This window comes from Cyprinus carpio, chromosome A4, assembly GCF_018340385.1.
Source record: "Cyprinus carpio isolate SPL01 chromosome A4, ASM1834038v1, whole genome shotgun sequence".
In the NCBI taxonomy this organism is placed as follows: Eukaryota; Metazoa; Chordata; class Actinopteri; order Cypriniformes; family Cyprinidae; genus Cyprinus; species Cyprinus carpio.
Window position 1 is genome coordinate 1,968,131 of NC_056575.1, and position 17,392 is coordinate 1,985,522.

Sequence of the window (17,392 nt, forward strand, 5' to 3'; positions counted from 1 at the left end):
CCCGGATGCAGTAGTAATGGGGCAGATCTCTCTCTCTCTCTCTCTCTCTCGGGCCTGATGAGAGTGAAAGCCAGAGTTGCCAAGTCCTCGGTTTTCCCGCGGATTCGGGCTACTTTAACACTGTTGCCGCGTGTGGTTTTTCATGACCGCGGATTCGAAGGGACTCCAATAACGTGATATTTAGCCCATGGAATGCGACTTTTTTTTTTTTTTTTTCCAAGGTAACCCTCCACCCTCCGGGACGCGATTTTTAACGGGGGTCCTGGCTAGTTTCGGGCTAGTTTTCAGTAGCTCTTGGGCGGGTTTTGTTGTGAAAACCTGGCAACCCTGAGCGGAGCTGCGCGAGCTTACAGTGATTCTGCCACAGACTGTATTCTGCGCGAGCGTCTTCACTTTCTGCCGCCGCTCAACCAAAATATCACATTTATTTCCAGAGAAATCACGGCGAAACCCGATCGGACTTCACAATCAGCTTCGGAATAACATTTCAAAGCGTTTCCCAGCCTTTCTTCCCGATTTCTGGACTCCGAGACATGGATATAAGGAAAAGTTTGGCTGTTTTTGGTTTCTGTGAGGGAGTTCGATAAGGGCGATGAGTCCCGTGAAGAGATTTCACACATCTGACTGGAAAAACACTCATTAACTGCTCTCATTTACCCAATTAACCAAGTATTAAACTAAGCCAGGGGAGATATGACTATAGTAAGTACTAATTTGCCTCATATTTCATAAATCAGATCTCTTCTGCTGTGATTAACGTTAGTTAGCTGGCTAGGTAATTAGCATAGTAGCTTCGCAAAATATTATATAATCCAAATCAGCCAAGAGTTTAGGTTTCAAGCCATTTGTTCTTCGTTTAGTATTTTATTGTGGTGCAAAAACGGAGTTTAAAAGTTGTTTTTCCCCTGACGTAATAGAGTATGACATCGGTGTGTTTGTGTTTTCAGTTAAACTAGAATTTATCAAAACATCCGGTTAAAAGCTTACAAATACTATGTGCTTGGTTAAAATAAGCACAATAAACATTATTTCACTAGGAAAAGTTAAACTGGTTTGCGTGTTTATCCTGATAAATGCCGAGGATCTAATATTGTGTGAATGTGAAATACATAAAACAATTAATCGTAACTTAAAAGTATTTTAAATGCATTTAAAATAGGTGATTTTATGGCGAATAGTACATGTCTGATGGATTGGTTTACCATTATACCGTACATTATATTTTGTGTCATTTCAGACTTTTAAGTTTTTAATAAATATACACACACGATTCACTAGATTGACTTTCAGAGGGTCCTCAAGAGTGATTATTAATCAATAAACCTGATTATGATCACTGACTGATTATATGAGTCCCTTTAATGACATTTGCATTCTTTAATCATGTTTTATTAATATTTTGGATACGTAAACAAGGCCGTGCATGCTTAGTATGACTGTAAATACAGCAGGTATCGTAACTAACATGGCATGATTCATAACGCTCATCAGCAGCATTGATCCTCCGAGCTCCTGGAGGCTCGTGTGTTTCCGAGAATCTCGCCTGAAGCCTGACAATGTGTCATTTCTGGGAAAGCAGCGGTCAGCAGTGATGCAGCGCTTGCGTGCTTCACTTTTTCTGTCTGATTGAACATGGAACAGATTCAGCAGCAGGCTCCCGTTGTCTGGTGGGTTATTTGCTGATAGATTCGACCCATGCATATGTAGAAAAAGGCATTAGTTTGCTTTAAAGTTCATGAGTGGAGATATTCCACTCAGCTAAGGACGAATGGGTGTGGTGTACTGTAGGTCACCACCACACCTGAATCAAGGCAGTAGACACAGTCATGATTGCACAAAGTGAAGGAGCTGTGGGTGTGACGACCGAGAGCATCACCACCCATAGGATAAAGCTTTGGCAGAAGGCACTAATGCCTCCTCGTGCTGACGGATGTCAGGATTCAGGTGGAAAAAGCAGAGTAAAGACAGGTCCGTTTACACACACGCTCCCTCAAATCTGTGTGTGTGCTGACAGGGTGACTGTGTTTCTCCTGTTTGCCCAGTGACTCAGCAGAGCTGCCTTTATGGTTTCCCGTTATTGCATTTGACGGTTTCTCTGACGCACTTTGCATTATGTACTCTTATCAGCGAAAAGATGCTTTGAATGCATTAAGTTGCCTGCATTAATACAAGTTTATTCCATACGTTTATGCCAAATCCTCAATGTCTAAACCAATCAGCCTTTCCGTTTGGCTTGTATTGTGTGAGATTCTTTGCTTTCATTTGTGCATTTAAAACTTTAGGGCTCTTTCCAGTTGTTGGGTGTCTGTTCTTTTAAGCACACTGAAAATCAATGGTGTAGAATCATTTTTTGTCTCAGAAATTGCCAGTACGTTTTAAAATGAGAAACAGCAAGAAAAACGTTTTAGGGAATAGTTCACCTAAAAATGAAAATGTGCTTAAAATGTATTTAGGCCATCCAAGGTGTCGATGACTTTGTAATTTTAGCATCACATCACTTGCTCACCAGTGGATCCTCTGCAGGGAATGGGTGCCGTCAAAATGAGACTCCAAACAGCTGATTAAAACGTCACAATAATCCACAATTAAATCAACACAAGTCCAGTCCATCAGTTAATGTCTTGTGATGTGTGTTTATAAGAAACAAAACAATCAAGATGTTTTTAACTTCAAACAAGTCTTCTCTCCATAATAACACTTCCTCCAGTGAAAAAGTCCTCTGGTCTGAATCAGGAGAGAAATCTGCACAGCACCGTTTACAAGCCAAAACAGCTCTAAACAAATACGTCAGTGGATTTTGATGTGAGAAACAACAGGAGACTGACTTTTTCACAGGAGGAAGTTTTATTATGGTTTATAGACTAGTAGAAGCAATGATTTGAAGTTAAAAACATCTTGATGGATTTGTTTCTTATAAACACAGCTTTTGGCTTCACGAGACATTAACTGATGGACTGGAGTGGTGTGGATTATTGTGATGTTTTTATCAGCTGTTTGGACTCTCATTCTGACGGCACCCATTCACTGCAGAGCATCCATTGCTGAGCAAGTGATGGAATGCTACATTTCTCCAAATCTAATGAAGAAACAAACTCATCTACATCTTGAATGGCCTGAGGGTGAGTAAAGTTTAAGCACATTTTCAATTTTGGGTGAACTGTTCCTTTAATAATCAGAAATATCAGTGAAATTCAGTATGTAATGTTGTGGCTCTCTCTGCTTGTTTTATCGTGTTCATGCTCATTTAATGGCAGAAAGTTGTTGTTATTTTCACTCTGTAATGTGTTGATTTTGAGGCCGTGTTGAACTGCTGATAATAGAGCAAAAGTTCTGAAGGCCGTCCAGTTCTTTTCAGAGGCTCGGTGACATAGCTCTGCTGCTCTTATGAAAACACTCACAGCAGCTCGGCAGTTTTTCTTTCATTCATCCGTTATAATAGCCATGTTGGAAGAACTGAGCTGAATCATCATCAGAATCATTCAGTGAAGTGATGGACAACCAGCACTATTCAGCGTTTAGCCTTCAGTTTGATTTAAGTTTGCAATTTGATCTGAAAAGCACCTTGTGTTTGTTTGAGGAGCACATAAACAGAGCAAGAGTTTTTTTTTTTTACTTGACATCGACAATAACAATTTTATTAATAGTGTATTATGCATTAATGAGAATACTAACTTGTCTGGAAATGTTCCTGCAGACAATAATTGAAATGTTTTATTGATGCAGACTATGCAGAGTTACTATTTATTATATATATATATATATATATATATATATATATATATATATATATATATTTATTTATTTATTTTACTATTTATATATAGATAGATAGATAGATAGGATAGATAGATAATGTTTTTTATATTTTCTGTTTTCACTTCAATTTTACTTTTACTAAAGTAATTTTGAGTGTTTTTGTCTTTTTTGAGTTTTAATTTTTTAAATTTCTGTTTTGTTTTTAATTGTTTTAGTTTATTTAGTACTTCGAGTTAAACTAAATGAAAACGACAAATGTTGCCTTGGCAAATAACTGAAATAAAAGAGTAGTAATACAAGATTAAGGGCTTTTTAAATTTTAATTAGCTAACGTTTAAGTTTATTTCAAGTAAGGAAAATGTTTTTTAAGGGTTTTAATTTAAGTTTAGTTTTTTTTAGTACCTTCAGATTTTTTTTTACTTCAAGTAATGAAAACGTTTTTTTTTGTTGTTGTTGTTAAAATCATGAAAACTAGCTGAAATAAAATATATTTTTTAGATTATTTTATTTCAGCAAATTTGTATTTTTTTCTGATAATGACTTGTTTATGTTTTTATTGTTTATTTTTAACTAACGTTTATTTGTTTTAGTATAATTTATATTTATTTATCTATTGTTTGTTTGTTTTATTTAACTATAATCCTGCCATGAAGTGACTATTTCTTCTTTGGAACACAAAAGAATATATTTTAAAACAAGTTTAATATTTTTTTTTTTTTTGTACAATGAAACTCAAAGTCAAACTGTGTTGTTTGAGGTTCTTCAAAATATCTTCTTCATAAGTCACCCAGGTTTGTAGGGTTAATTATGTCTGAATGCTGATTTTTGGGTGAACTATCCCTTAAAGGAATGACGGAGTGGGAGTTTAAGATGCGCTGCTGGACTCTTGAGGCTTCACTCTCCCAGGTCAGCGGCCGGCCTCTGTGTCCTCACTGACTCAACTGACCTGTGCTTGATTTCTGTATTTCAAATGGACTTTCTCTATCTCCTCCCCCTTCTCTTGTCCTCTCTTGAGAAGGATCATGCAGTGAGGTCAGCAGATCTCTTTCTGATCTTGCGCCTCCCACACAAGCTTAAGCTCGTTTGCTGTGTGAAAAGCTAATAGCCACTATTTCAGAGTTTCATCGGAGGCTCCTCGTTTTTATCATAGCTCTTTATTGGAGGCCTGTATTAGATTTATTTACACTGTTTACAGGATGAATTTTGCAAAAACTTTCAAGAACATGTCCAAGTCGTATTTCACCCCAAAGTCATAAGAAAAAATATATATTTTGCGTAAAGGCTCATGTTTCTTGAGTTTTTTTTTTGTTTGTTTTTTTTGCATTGTGACAATTATCATGATATTTAAGTGCATCTCCCTCAAATTCTCATTACTGCAATGCACACGTTAATAATTTGGGCATAGAATATGTTTAATATTTAATGACAATAATGTAATTTTTTTATATTAGATTTATTTACACTTGTTTACAGGAACCTCGCAAAAGCTTTCAAGAAAACATTCAGGTCATATTCACAAGTCATGAGAAAAAAAAATTGTTTTGCATAAAAGTTTTTTTTGTTGTTTTTTTTAAACCAAAATGTAATGAAAATAATGTCACATGCAACTGAATAAATAAGTAAAATAGAATAAATAAAAATGTTCTAATCTTAATATAAGGTAAAAATTATTAATGCACAAATGTATTTTTTTATTTTATTTTTTATTTTGGGATGAAATATGAGCTGGAATTGCTTTTATGACATTAACATTACAATAAAGGAGATTGAATGCCTTTGCTAGTCATATTTTATTATTTTATTTATTATTATTATTATTTTATTTTTTTTATTATTATTTTTATATTTTTAAAATATGTCCTAATACTGTTTTTTTTCTTCCCCTAAATCTTTATTTCACTTTAAATTTGCTATTTTAGTCATTCCAGTTAAAGTAAAAGAAACTGATTTTTTTTTAAATGTATTATTTAATTTTTTTATTACAAAATTTTGTTACAAAATAATCTCCTATTCCTCCCCCGCTCTGACACGCCGTCTCTTCCTCTGTGTTTCTGGTGGGAGTTAAAGTAAACTCTGGCGCTGGTTAGAAGTGTGCGAGTCGCTCAGCGTTCACCAGCTGGCAATACTGGGAGCGCTGGGTAACTGGGGGGACAGGGCCATGCGAGGAAGAACTCACACACACTCTCTTTCTCTCGTATGCCAGGAGAGCACAGTATTAGTGTACACACTGGTGAAGAGCTCTCTACCTCCCACCCGTCCCACAAACACTCACAACAGCTGTGTGCTGCTCTTACACATCCGGCAGATCATACTAACAACACAACTGCAGCTCCGCAATTAGCCTGTTAGTGATTCAGCATCACTGTTCAGATTGCAAATACACAAAATATCTATCACGCTATTGCTTACTAGGGCATTGTGATGTATCATGTCTGAGGATAGAAATCATTTCCAGTCTCCTTCCAAAAGTCACAGATGATTTTTTTTTTTTAACAGGAAAAGTCTTGTTGGTTTAATATGGTTCAGATGCTTTGCTATCCAGATCCAGACGGGTTGTGTAACCCATATTTAGTGTTGTTAGGGGTTTCTTTTATATTGCATAAATTCGTTAATGCTTTTTGAGGTTGAGCACATGTTCATGTTGTAATCTGTCAAACTGACTGGCTTCTACCAAGTTAGAGTTTAATTTGCACCAACATAGTAGATTTTGATTGGATGCGAACTCTTTGATGTCAAAAACAAAAGACATGGGCAGCTTTTTGTCCTCCTTTAACCTTGTAAAGCCTGACATATGAAATATTAGTAAGAAGAAAAAAAACAGTTTATTGGACCTTTAGACAAAAAAAAAAAAAAAAAAGTTTGCATATGTATTTTTGTTGTGTATCATATTTGATACATCAGGCTTTAATGGTCCATATAGTTTGATATAGCGAGAATGTGAAGTAAAAACAGATCAATTTTATTCAGAGACACAAACTGAGCAAAAATTAGCAATTTGCTGCAGATGCCGATATTTATATGGCCAAAAAGTATGAAATTCGGATGCTTGTAATCTAAATCAATGCAGATACTTACATAAAATGATATAAATATCAGTCGCTTCTAATGCTTTTTAAAACATATTACAAAACATATAATGCAGACGTTTGTACAGTTATACTAAAAGATCTTTAACTTGATAATAAAGGTCTAAACTATCAATCAGAGGAGAGAAGGCATGTAGTCAAATGTGTGTTACAGGTTTTGCAGGTGATAGATCAATAGATCTGATTTATTCTCCTGTGTATTTTGAGCAAGAGCTACAGCTCTTTTCCCCTCAGTCAGCATCGTGTAATGCCTGTCTAATGCCTGGTTTTGCTATCAGAGCCTTTACTGTTGAAATAAATCTCTGTCCTAATGAGTGGCTGCGCCCGTGGCACTTATTCACTGCCAGTTGGAGACGAGCTGTCTGTCATATCTATAGCCCTCCTTTGGGAATAGACGCTTTAAAGCAAGCATGCATTTCTGCATCCTATTTTTCCAAACCAGAAAGCCCAAGAAAGTCAGCGTTAAATGGTGTTTACATTCCAGTGTGAAGGGAAGGAGTGTGTCTGTATTTCAGCGTCGGGACGTTCTCTGCATTGAGCCGTGTGTTTTCCCAGAGCTGGAATGCATGTTCAGAGGTGTGGGGTTAGTTCATGCTAATCCTGCACTCATGACTCTCCGCCATCACTCTCACAGCACATCCCTGTGCCACGCTAATGCATTCCTGCATTGGCACCGCTAGCAACACTACGGTCATGGGTTCGATTCCTAGGTAATGCATGAACTGATAAAATGCATACCCTGAATGCTGTGTAAGTCGGTTTGGATAAACGCAAAAAAAAAGTTTTCTGATAAAAATTGCAATTAAATCACAGCCTTTGCAATTTGCACTGAGCCATATCGCAATTACGATTTTATTCAGATTAATCATCTAGGTTCAGATTTCTTGAAACATGGTAAAAACCCAGCACATGCGGTCTAGACACTAAAAGCCAGTCTTTTCTCTGCAGAATAGTTGTTTAGCCTCATTTGTTTCTTCTGAATGCCCTTGTATTTATTCGGCAGATATAAATAGATGTAGTTGCTTTGGAATTTGTGAAGCTGTAAATAATAAAGAAGCTACAGTTCAGTTACCTGTCAGAGCTGTACGTATCTATTTAAGCAATGGACTGAGAGTAACGAGCAAATTGGCAAGACGTTGAACCGAACTGCATGCGAGCTGTTAATACGAGCTCTGAAGTGCTGTTTAAGAGCGTCCCTTGACTCATTCTTTCCAGTGCACTGTTTATACTATTAGAATTCTTTACAAATGCAGAATAACACTTGTGTGCTCCAGTGACCCCACACCGTTCCCAGAATGCAAATCCAGTGAGTCACAGATTGGCCGGCGTATGACAAGCCTCTGCAGCACCAGAACAGGAGGAGTGGGTGAGTCCCAGATCAAGAGAGACAGATAGAAAGGCATTTTTGTGGACGAAAAAATCTACCTCTGTTTCCACACCCTGTGCCCCGTGGAATGTGAACATTGTGCGGGGGAGAGACACAGTGGCTTCAGTCATCGCACGGTTTCATGAGTATTGGGTGTGTGTGTGTCTGAGGGTGATGAAGTCAGAGGAGTGCAATCTTACCCGCAGTGCTTTCAGTGAAAGTGTTTGATGCATCGTCCATCTTGTCGACTTTGTAGTATGTATGTCTCGTGGCCCCTCACACTACATGTGCCTGCTTTTCTTGCTCTGTCTTAAACATTGACTAATGCACGATTTGGGGAAAAAAATTAATTTGCAACTTAAAATGAAAAACAATCTCCAGGTTTGCTGTGCTTATTTGTAGGGCGGCACAGTTTTGTCTTATGACTATAAAACAATAATAATATTTAGCCAAAGATGAAGAGAGAAAAGTATTGTTATTATTAATATTTTTACTACTTAAAATAAAAATATTAAAATAAGAAATGTTTCTATTGTGATGTTTCACTGTGAAATGGAGTATTAAAGAATAATAATAAAAATAATACAATATTAATAAAAAAACAATACTAATATTTTTAGTCTTAATTTCTTCATTTTCAAACATCGTGAGCTGGTCATGCAGTGAAAATATTTATTTATTTAATAATAATAATATGAAAAAAAATTTATTGTTATTTATAATAAATTAATAATATTCATTATTAGTATTATTGTTGTTACTACTAAAAGTACAAACATGAGCTGCTCACGTTTGTAAAACAACACAACAGTTCACTCTGAAACATATTTATTTAAATCACAGCTTTAGTTAAAACACAATTTCAGTTTTATTTTGATTTAATTATGCAGCCCTACGAATAATTGTTTCAGGATTTTATGATCAAAGTATGGCTTGATATAGATAACCATTCCTACTGAAACCAAATTAATTATGATTTGATTTGTTAACAGATGAACATCTGCATTAATATGTTGACTCAGTGAGTATGTTTCTGGCATAACGGCATAAAAGCTTGTTTTTTAGTTGAGTTGTGCTTGCAGTTTGAATAGAATGCAATGAGAGAGAAATAAATGACTGACTCAACAACCTTCCATTGCGTGATCCTCATTGGCTGCATGCAGCAACAAACATATATTTGCATGCAACCTATTTGTGAAAATCTCCGCATCTCGTCTTCTGTTCCGTGACCTTTGTGAGTTGAGATTGCTGGTGTTATATGACTCACGCTCATGGTTTAGCAGGGTATTGCAGACTCGTCATGACCTCCCTCGTTATGTGGTGTGATAATTGCCAGAACATGCAGTAGGAATGAGCCGCTGACTGATCGCTGCTAATCCGTCCCGTACGGACAGGCAGAGATGATGGCCTGCGCTCTGAATTCATGTCGTGGGCGTTTTGAGTTGAATTGCACACTGCATTAACTGGGTCTGCTTTGTTGTTAACAACAATTAAAGAGTTAACGATGAACAATCTGGCATCAACTCAATCCATGTCATTCTAAAACTTGATTTATTTACAATTGGGGGTGGGGTTTATATGAATGTGTCTCTGAGGAGAACTGACTTGAGAAAAGTTTAAATGGTATTTTTCTACTCTTGCCTCTGTAAAATGCATATTAAATTAGAGTTTATAAGCGCGGCACTGCTTTGTTTACAGCAAAAACCAAGGAAACGCTGTATTGCTGCTGTTCCATGAGCGCCACCTGCTGACAGACCGTGAATCTGCATCTCATTCAGCTCGTCTGCTGTTTTTGTTTTGTGTAGTATAGTTTCACAAAGCTAAAGTCAGACCTTTCAATTCTGGCTTCAAAAGTATACAATTGTATAATATATAAAATAAACACATTTTGTTCTTATATATATTTTAAATATATTTATCAAATATGATTTATTTTAAAATACATTATATATATAATTTCACTATATATATATATATATATATATATATATAAAGTTAATATTTAAATATATAGTTCTAATATTTAATAATTATATAATATATAAAATAACTGTTTTGGGGTGCTTGTTTATATATATATATTAAAAGTAGTCAAACGCGGCTGACTGCTGAATTCTTTGAAAGTTTTGATTTCCGCATGAGTTGTTCTGTCTGATGGATGTTAAACTGATGGAATGCGAGCAGGACGTGGGCTGTGGTCACATGACCTCCACATACCTGCACAGGTGGGACTTCACATTTCCTGTAAAGTTCCCTCCACACTACGCCCTACATCCAGCACTCATTAAATATAGAAAACCAACAGAGTGTTCATTTTACATAAAGGAGTAGTGACGTGTAACATGTTGTCCGGACGCTGAAGACTGACTCTGTATCCTGAGCGGGTGTGTTTTTAGCGTGTGGGGTGTAGTAAATCAATTTTTAGCATGTGTTTAGCATTTTAGCGAGTGCTAATGTCTGATGAGCGAGCGAGCCGCTTGTTTCCTGCAGGAAGACACTGTAAACTAGAGCAGCCTTACTGGAGCTCATGAATTATTCACGTTTCATCCTCATGAGTGGCCGTAATGAACTGAGCTGCAGATTCATATTTAACATCATCTGTTGCTTTTTTAGTTGCCATCTTTAAAATAAAGGTTGAGCCACAATAGGCTAGTTTTTTATGCTAAACATTAACTTTGATATGAATGCTGGTAGTTTTGGTATATCAGGGAAATTTTCATGACTTTTATGGCTTTTTTTTTTTTTTAAAGATGGTGTTGCATTTAGTCCAGCAGTTTTTGAATGCAAGAACACGTCTTAAGTAAAAACCTCTCATGAAAAGCATCCGATGAACTTTGTAAGTTTAATTACACAGGTTAATCATACAGTTAAAGCCAATTAGTTTTGCATAACCCTGTCACTCAGTATGTACCACGAGTGCTTGGCCTCTAAACCACAGACTCATCGACTGAGAGACTGAAATAGATCACAGAAGGGGAAATCAAATGCAAAAAAGCTGCAGGATCAAGTGCACAACACCAAAAACATCCCTTTATTTAAATCGGTGTAAATGTTCAAAAAACAAACAGCCGCTTTGGGACGTTCTGGCCTTTTTTCTGGAGATGTTCATGTAAATGTGTGCATGAATTATGAACGTGCACAGGGCGGTTGTGGGACTCGAGTCAGAGTCCGATCTTTGCTCATGCTTGTTTTAAATCACTGGAGAAAAAAAAAAAAGATTTACTTTGAAACAATTTTCAATTCAGAATTGCTTGTAATTTTCACAAGAAATTGCAAAGAAACTGCAAATAGCACATTGAATTAAACATGAAATTTTAGCAGAAGAACTGGAATAGTAATAATTTGTAAATGTACTTCAGTATGTTTTGATGTTTTATATTTACAACTTCATTTATGTATTTAAAATAAATAAAAATAAATCCTTAAATGAATGTGTTGAATATATAATAATACAAATTTTATTTTAATTTTTTTTATGTGTGTGTGTGTGTGTGTGTATGCAAAATATGCAGGTTTAATAGTCAAAAAAATTATTTGGTAATATATATGTATTGTTATTTTATATATGACTTGCTTATATATATATATATATATATATAGATATATATATATATATATATATATATATATATATATATATATATATATATATATACATACAGTAGTCAACATTTGAAGTGGATCTAAACCTTTCATCAAAGTTGTCTTAGACAGGAACGTGTTTTGGTTTTAGTATTTAGGAAAACTTTGATGAAAGGTTTTGATCCACTTCAAATGTTGACTACTGTATATATATATGTGTATCTCTGACCTACTCACTAGGAACATGTGCTTCAAAATGTGTAACAAAATGAGTCTTCAAGTGTGTTTTTGTCCTCAGGAAGCGGATCTCTGTCCCTCACACACACACAGGTGTGATGTTGAGCTGTGACGCAGTGTGTGCGGCGAGAAGAGCAGAATCATTGATGGCTGGATGTAGGTGAGCACTGCAGCGCTCTCTGCTGGACCATCAGAGCAAACACACATCTACAGAAACGGGACACGTATAGGGATGGGTGGATATTTTGACTTCAGTATGGGACCAGCCTCTAAATAAACAGCCTAGCAAACACAGAACTGTCTGATGTTTCTGAAGTGTTATTTTCTCTCTTTATGTCTCCCTGTTCTTCTCCATCTCAGCTGCTTCTCTTTCCAAATTCTCATCCCTCTTATCTCCTGCGCAGGGGTCCGATGGTGTGTTAAAGGCGCCATGGGGAGCTGCTGTAGCTGTCCCGATAAAGAGATCATCCCTGACAACCATCACAGCAAATTCAAGGTGAGCATCTCTCGGTCTAAAGGTGTCTGTCACACACACACTGAGGTGAAGAGCGGCTTAACAGAGTTCATGTGTTACAGAGACAAACGTTCTCATTTCTCTGGCCTAACACATTATTAAGTGCTCTAATAAGTGCTTACTGTGCACTACAGGCAAAAGTTTGGACAGTTTAGACTAGTCATTATAAAATATGGAACGTAGAAATAATAATGATAATCATAATTGTAAAATGCACACACACAACTGGAATATTATGGGAATTATGTAGTAAAAAAACTAAACTCCAAATCTTTTCTTTTATAAAATAAAACAAAACAAATAAGATATATATATATATATATATATATATATTTTTTTTTTTATATTATTACATTAAATATATATATTATTATAATATATTTTATATTATTATATTTGATTTTAATATTTTTTTAGTGATATAATCAATATAATCAGTATCAATATAATTATCTAAAATACATAAAAATATAAATTCTACAATTAGGTATATATATTTTGTATCTTGTATATTTAAGTAGAATTTAAATAGAATTTAATAGACATTTAGGTAGAAGCTAGATTATATTAGTAGATTATATTATTCCATATTAATTAATGATTTAACATTTATTAATTAAAATTATATGTTTATAATATATATTCACACACATATTATATAAATACTATTAATTAATAATAATATGAATAATAAAATTATTAAAATAAAAAATTCATTCAATGTATTTTAAGTTGTGTTCAGAGGTGTGTAGATGCCGTGTGTGTGTGTGTAGGTGATAAACGTGGATGATGACGGTAATGAGCTGGGCGCGGGTGTGATGGAGTTAACGGAGGAAGAGCTGATTCTGCACACGCGCAGACGAGACGCCGTGAAGTGGCCCTACCTCTGCCTGCGTCGCTATGGCTACGACTCCAACCTCTTCTCCTTCGAGAGCGGCCGGCGCTGCCAAACCGGACAAGGTGAGGCCTTTTCTTAACTCGGTCACTCTCTATCAGATATCTTTGTGTCATTCACATTCATACTTCACTCCTCTCCTCTCAGGGATATTTGCGTTCAAGTGTGCGCGGGCCGAGGAGATCTTTAACATGCTGCAGGACATCATGCACAACAACAGCATCAGTGTGGTGGAGGAGCCGGTGCTGGAGCCCGAGCTTCCAGTGACGCCTCACACTCCCACCAGTAAGAACACACACACACACACACACACACACACACACTCCAGTGCTCACACTCAGACTGGAGTCTCTCACTAACCTCTCACCCTCTCTCTGCAGCTCCCGGTTACTCCGTCCCAACGGTAGCCAATGGGATCGGCCGTTTCCCGTCATTCGGCGACGCCTCCTCGCGGCCGTCCAGCCGCCACCCTTCACTGGGCGCGCCGTCCAGCCGCCACCCTTCACTGGGCAGCACTAGGTTACCGTCAGTAGGGGAGGAGTCCACACACCCACTGCTGCTCAACGATGAAACGGTACGCAACACACTAAGGGTTCAAACATTCATTAGTCTTGTTAATCTCAACATTTCATAATACATTGTTAAAATTAAAAGTTGTATTAGCTAACATTAGATAGTGAACAACTGTATCTTTATGAACATGACAGTGATGATTAAATGTTACAAACAATATATTGCTTGCTGTTAGCTCATGTTAGTAAATACATTAACTAATGTTAACAAATGAAACCTTATTGTGAAGTGTTACCAAAACTGGTGTCTCATGAGAACGTCAATGTAAATTGTATTTTGTCATGTTTGTTTTATTATTTATATTATGTTTTATTATTAATGTTTTATGTCTTTGTTATGGCTATGTATATATATTTTAAGATTACTTAAAATGGTATATTTATATATTTACATTTTATGAATTTGTACATGCATACATTTGTATAAATGCATATATATGAATTTAAACACAAATATACAACATATATAAAGATAAACAATAATATATTATAATTGATCATGTTTTATATTATATAATATTAGATAAATAATATTAAATAAATTATTTATTGAAGTATTATATATTTTATACATTTATACATATCCATTAACACTATAATATTTTTATATATATATATATATATATATATATATATACGCTCTTTCTGTATTATTAAATATTAAATAATATTTAAACAAAAAATTATGTATTATATATATTTATAATATTAAATATTTGTATACAATATTTAACATATATTTGATAAATTACACACATATATAAACAAGTTTAAATATATCAATAATATAAAACATCAATATATAATACATTTTAAATAAATACTTTTTTTTAAATAAATATATTTTATCAATTTAAGTATTATATTAAGTATTAAGTTTTTTTTGTATTTCAGTAGTATAGTATTTTATATTTTAAGTAAGTATAATATTTTATTTATATATGTATTTATTGTTTTATTGTGGCCTTTTTAAATGGATAATTTAATGCCATTTTGGCAGCATTTCATGTGGACAAGTGCTGCTCATATTTTCATAAGAAACCATAAAACTCTTTTTCAACTTTTTCTGTTTCTGATGACGATGTCTGTGCAGGTGCACACTTACGTCAACACAACGGGTCTACAAGAGGAGCGGCGCTCCCGCGGCGGAGGCCACGCCCCTCTAGAACTCCGGACGTCCAATCCAGAGAGCGCAGCCGCAGCGCCGCCCAATGAGCAGGAGCCACACGTGGTTTTGGAGCCGGAGGGCGTTAAGTTTGTTTTAGGTCCTACGCCTGTCCAGAGACAGATGCTGCTCAAGGAGAGGCAGAAGAGCTGGGCGAGCAGGGCTCCAGCACTGATGCCGCTTCTCCCACAAAGACTGTAAACGGCAACATGGACTGCGACACCGGCTACGACAGCGACGAGCGCAAGGAGTTACCGCATGAGACTCATAACGGAGTGCCGCCGGTCACCGGATCCGGTGCGAGACGCAACAGACCTCCCGTTCCGCTCCCAGACGCCCACAACGCTAATAACTCAGCCCAGCGGCGGACCGCGCTGCTCAACTACGAGAACCTGCCAGCGCTGCCGCCCGTTTGGGAGACCCGCAAACCCAGCAGCCACGAGGAGGAACTCAAATCGCCATCTCTCAATGGCTTCCACTCCCTCGATCACAACTACGTGAACACGGAGAGCGTCAAACTCCACAGCTCCAGCACTCAGCACACCGTATTCAACTTCGACCTCCGCAGGCTCGGCGTGGGCGACCCGCTCCGCCAGCTCAACTACATCGAGGTGGAGATGGACAAAGTGTCGGACTCCAGCGGGCCGCACACCCCGAAAACCCCCAGCACGCCCCTGCCGCCCACCCCTACGCGCCGGACAGAGCTGTACGCCATCATTGACATCGAGCGCACCGCCGCCATGTCCAGCCTGCAGAAAGCACAGCCGCGGGACGACGGCACATCCAGGAAAACACGACACAACAGTACCGACCTGCCCATGTGACCCGAGCAGCCAGAATGCACAAGTTTCTCTCACCATAAACAGTCACATTTCACTACTGGATATTGAGAAATAAATCATTATATTCCAAATTAAGCCGTTTTTATACATGCAAACTTGTTATAATACAGTTTTTTTATGTTTCTGAAAGAAGTCTCACCAAAGCTGCATTTATTTGACCAAAAATACAGTAAAAACTGTAATAATGTGAAATATTATTACAATTTAAAATGACTGGTTCATAAGTGAATATATGATAAAATGTAATTTATTCCTGTGATTCAAAGCTGAATTTTCAGCATCATTACTCCAGTCTTATGTTCAGAATGATCTTCAGAAATCATTCTAATATGATGATTTGCTGCTCAAGAAACATTTCTGATTATCATCAATGTTGAAAACAGTTGTGCTGCACAATATTTTTGTGGAAACTGTGACGTAATGCCGATCAAAAGTTTAGGGTACATAAGAAATGTATACTTATTTCACAATGATGCATTATATATATATAAATATATATATAAATACATGGAAGATTTTTTTACAAAAGATTTCTATTTCAAATAAATCCTGTACTTTTAAACTTTCTATTCATTAAAGAATCCTGAAATAAAAATGTTTCATGGTTTTCACAAAAATATAAAAAAATAAATAATAAGAACTATTACTAATAACTGATCACCAAAAATAACTGCTAATAATTTAGCAGCAAATATATTATATGTATATAAAAAAATATTTTATATTTTTTTTATAAATTAAAAATTTATATTAAAATGATTTTTTAAATATGTTAAAATATATTCAGATTGAAAAGTTCTAAATCGTAGTAATATTTCACAATATTACCGTTTTGACTCGGGTAGCAGAAGAGACTTCTATAAAAATAAAACATCATGTGTTATGCAAAACACAACTTCATATTTCTTTTAATTTGGGGTGAAGTACCACCTGGACGTGACAGGTTTTGTGAGATTTGCTTGTGTGTATATATATACTGTAGTTCAAGTATATGTACTACATTATGTTGTACTTCACAAGTGCACTGATCTGCATTCATACGCTCAACACACACAGACGCAGGTCTGAAAGGTTCGAGTCAAACAGGTACAGATTAGGAAACACCACGACGGTTTAGCAGACCTCATTCACCAATGCTGTGATGTTTTACTCTATTTCACAAATATCGAAGTGTTCGAGATACGTCTTTCTTGTGGTTACTGTGTCGATGTAAGTCACTCATTTTGCACTTGAGAGCAATAAAAGATGCTCACTACGGTATTCTAGAATCACATGGTACACTGCCGTCACTTTAAACGCTCGCTCTCCCTCCACAGCCCTTCTGCTCTGCTCTGCTCTGCTCACGTGATCCCAGAGGAGTGTTTCTAGCCGTACGCT

General features: G+C 36.2%; 1 protein-coding gene across 1 annotated transcript; it reads left to right on the top strand.

Moving 5' to 3' along the window:
• Positions 1-294: 294 nt before the first annotated feature.
• Positions 295-16,204, top strand: LOC109065555 (fibroblast growth factor receptor substrate 2-like). Its single transcript, XM_042737937.1, is given in 8 exon segments — positions 295-702; positions 12,089-12,187; positions 12,388-12,523; positions 13,315-13,501; positions 13,584-13,721; positions 13,817-14,010; positions 15,102-15,312; positions 15,315-16,204. Coding segments are annotated over 7 exon segments (1,611 nt in total). The 5' UTR covers positions 295-702; positions 12,089-12,125; the 3' UTR covers positions 15,998-16,204.
• Positions 16,205-17,392: the final 1,188 nt, after the last annotated feature.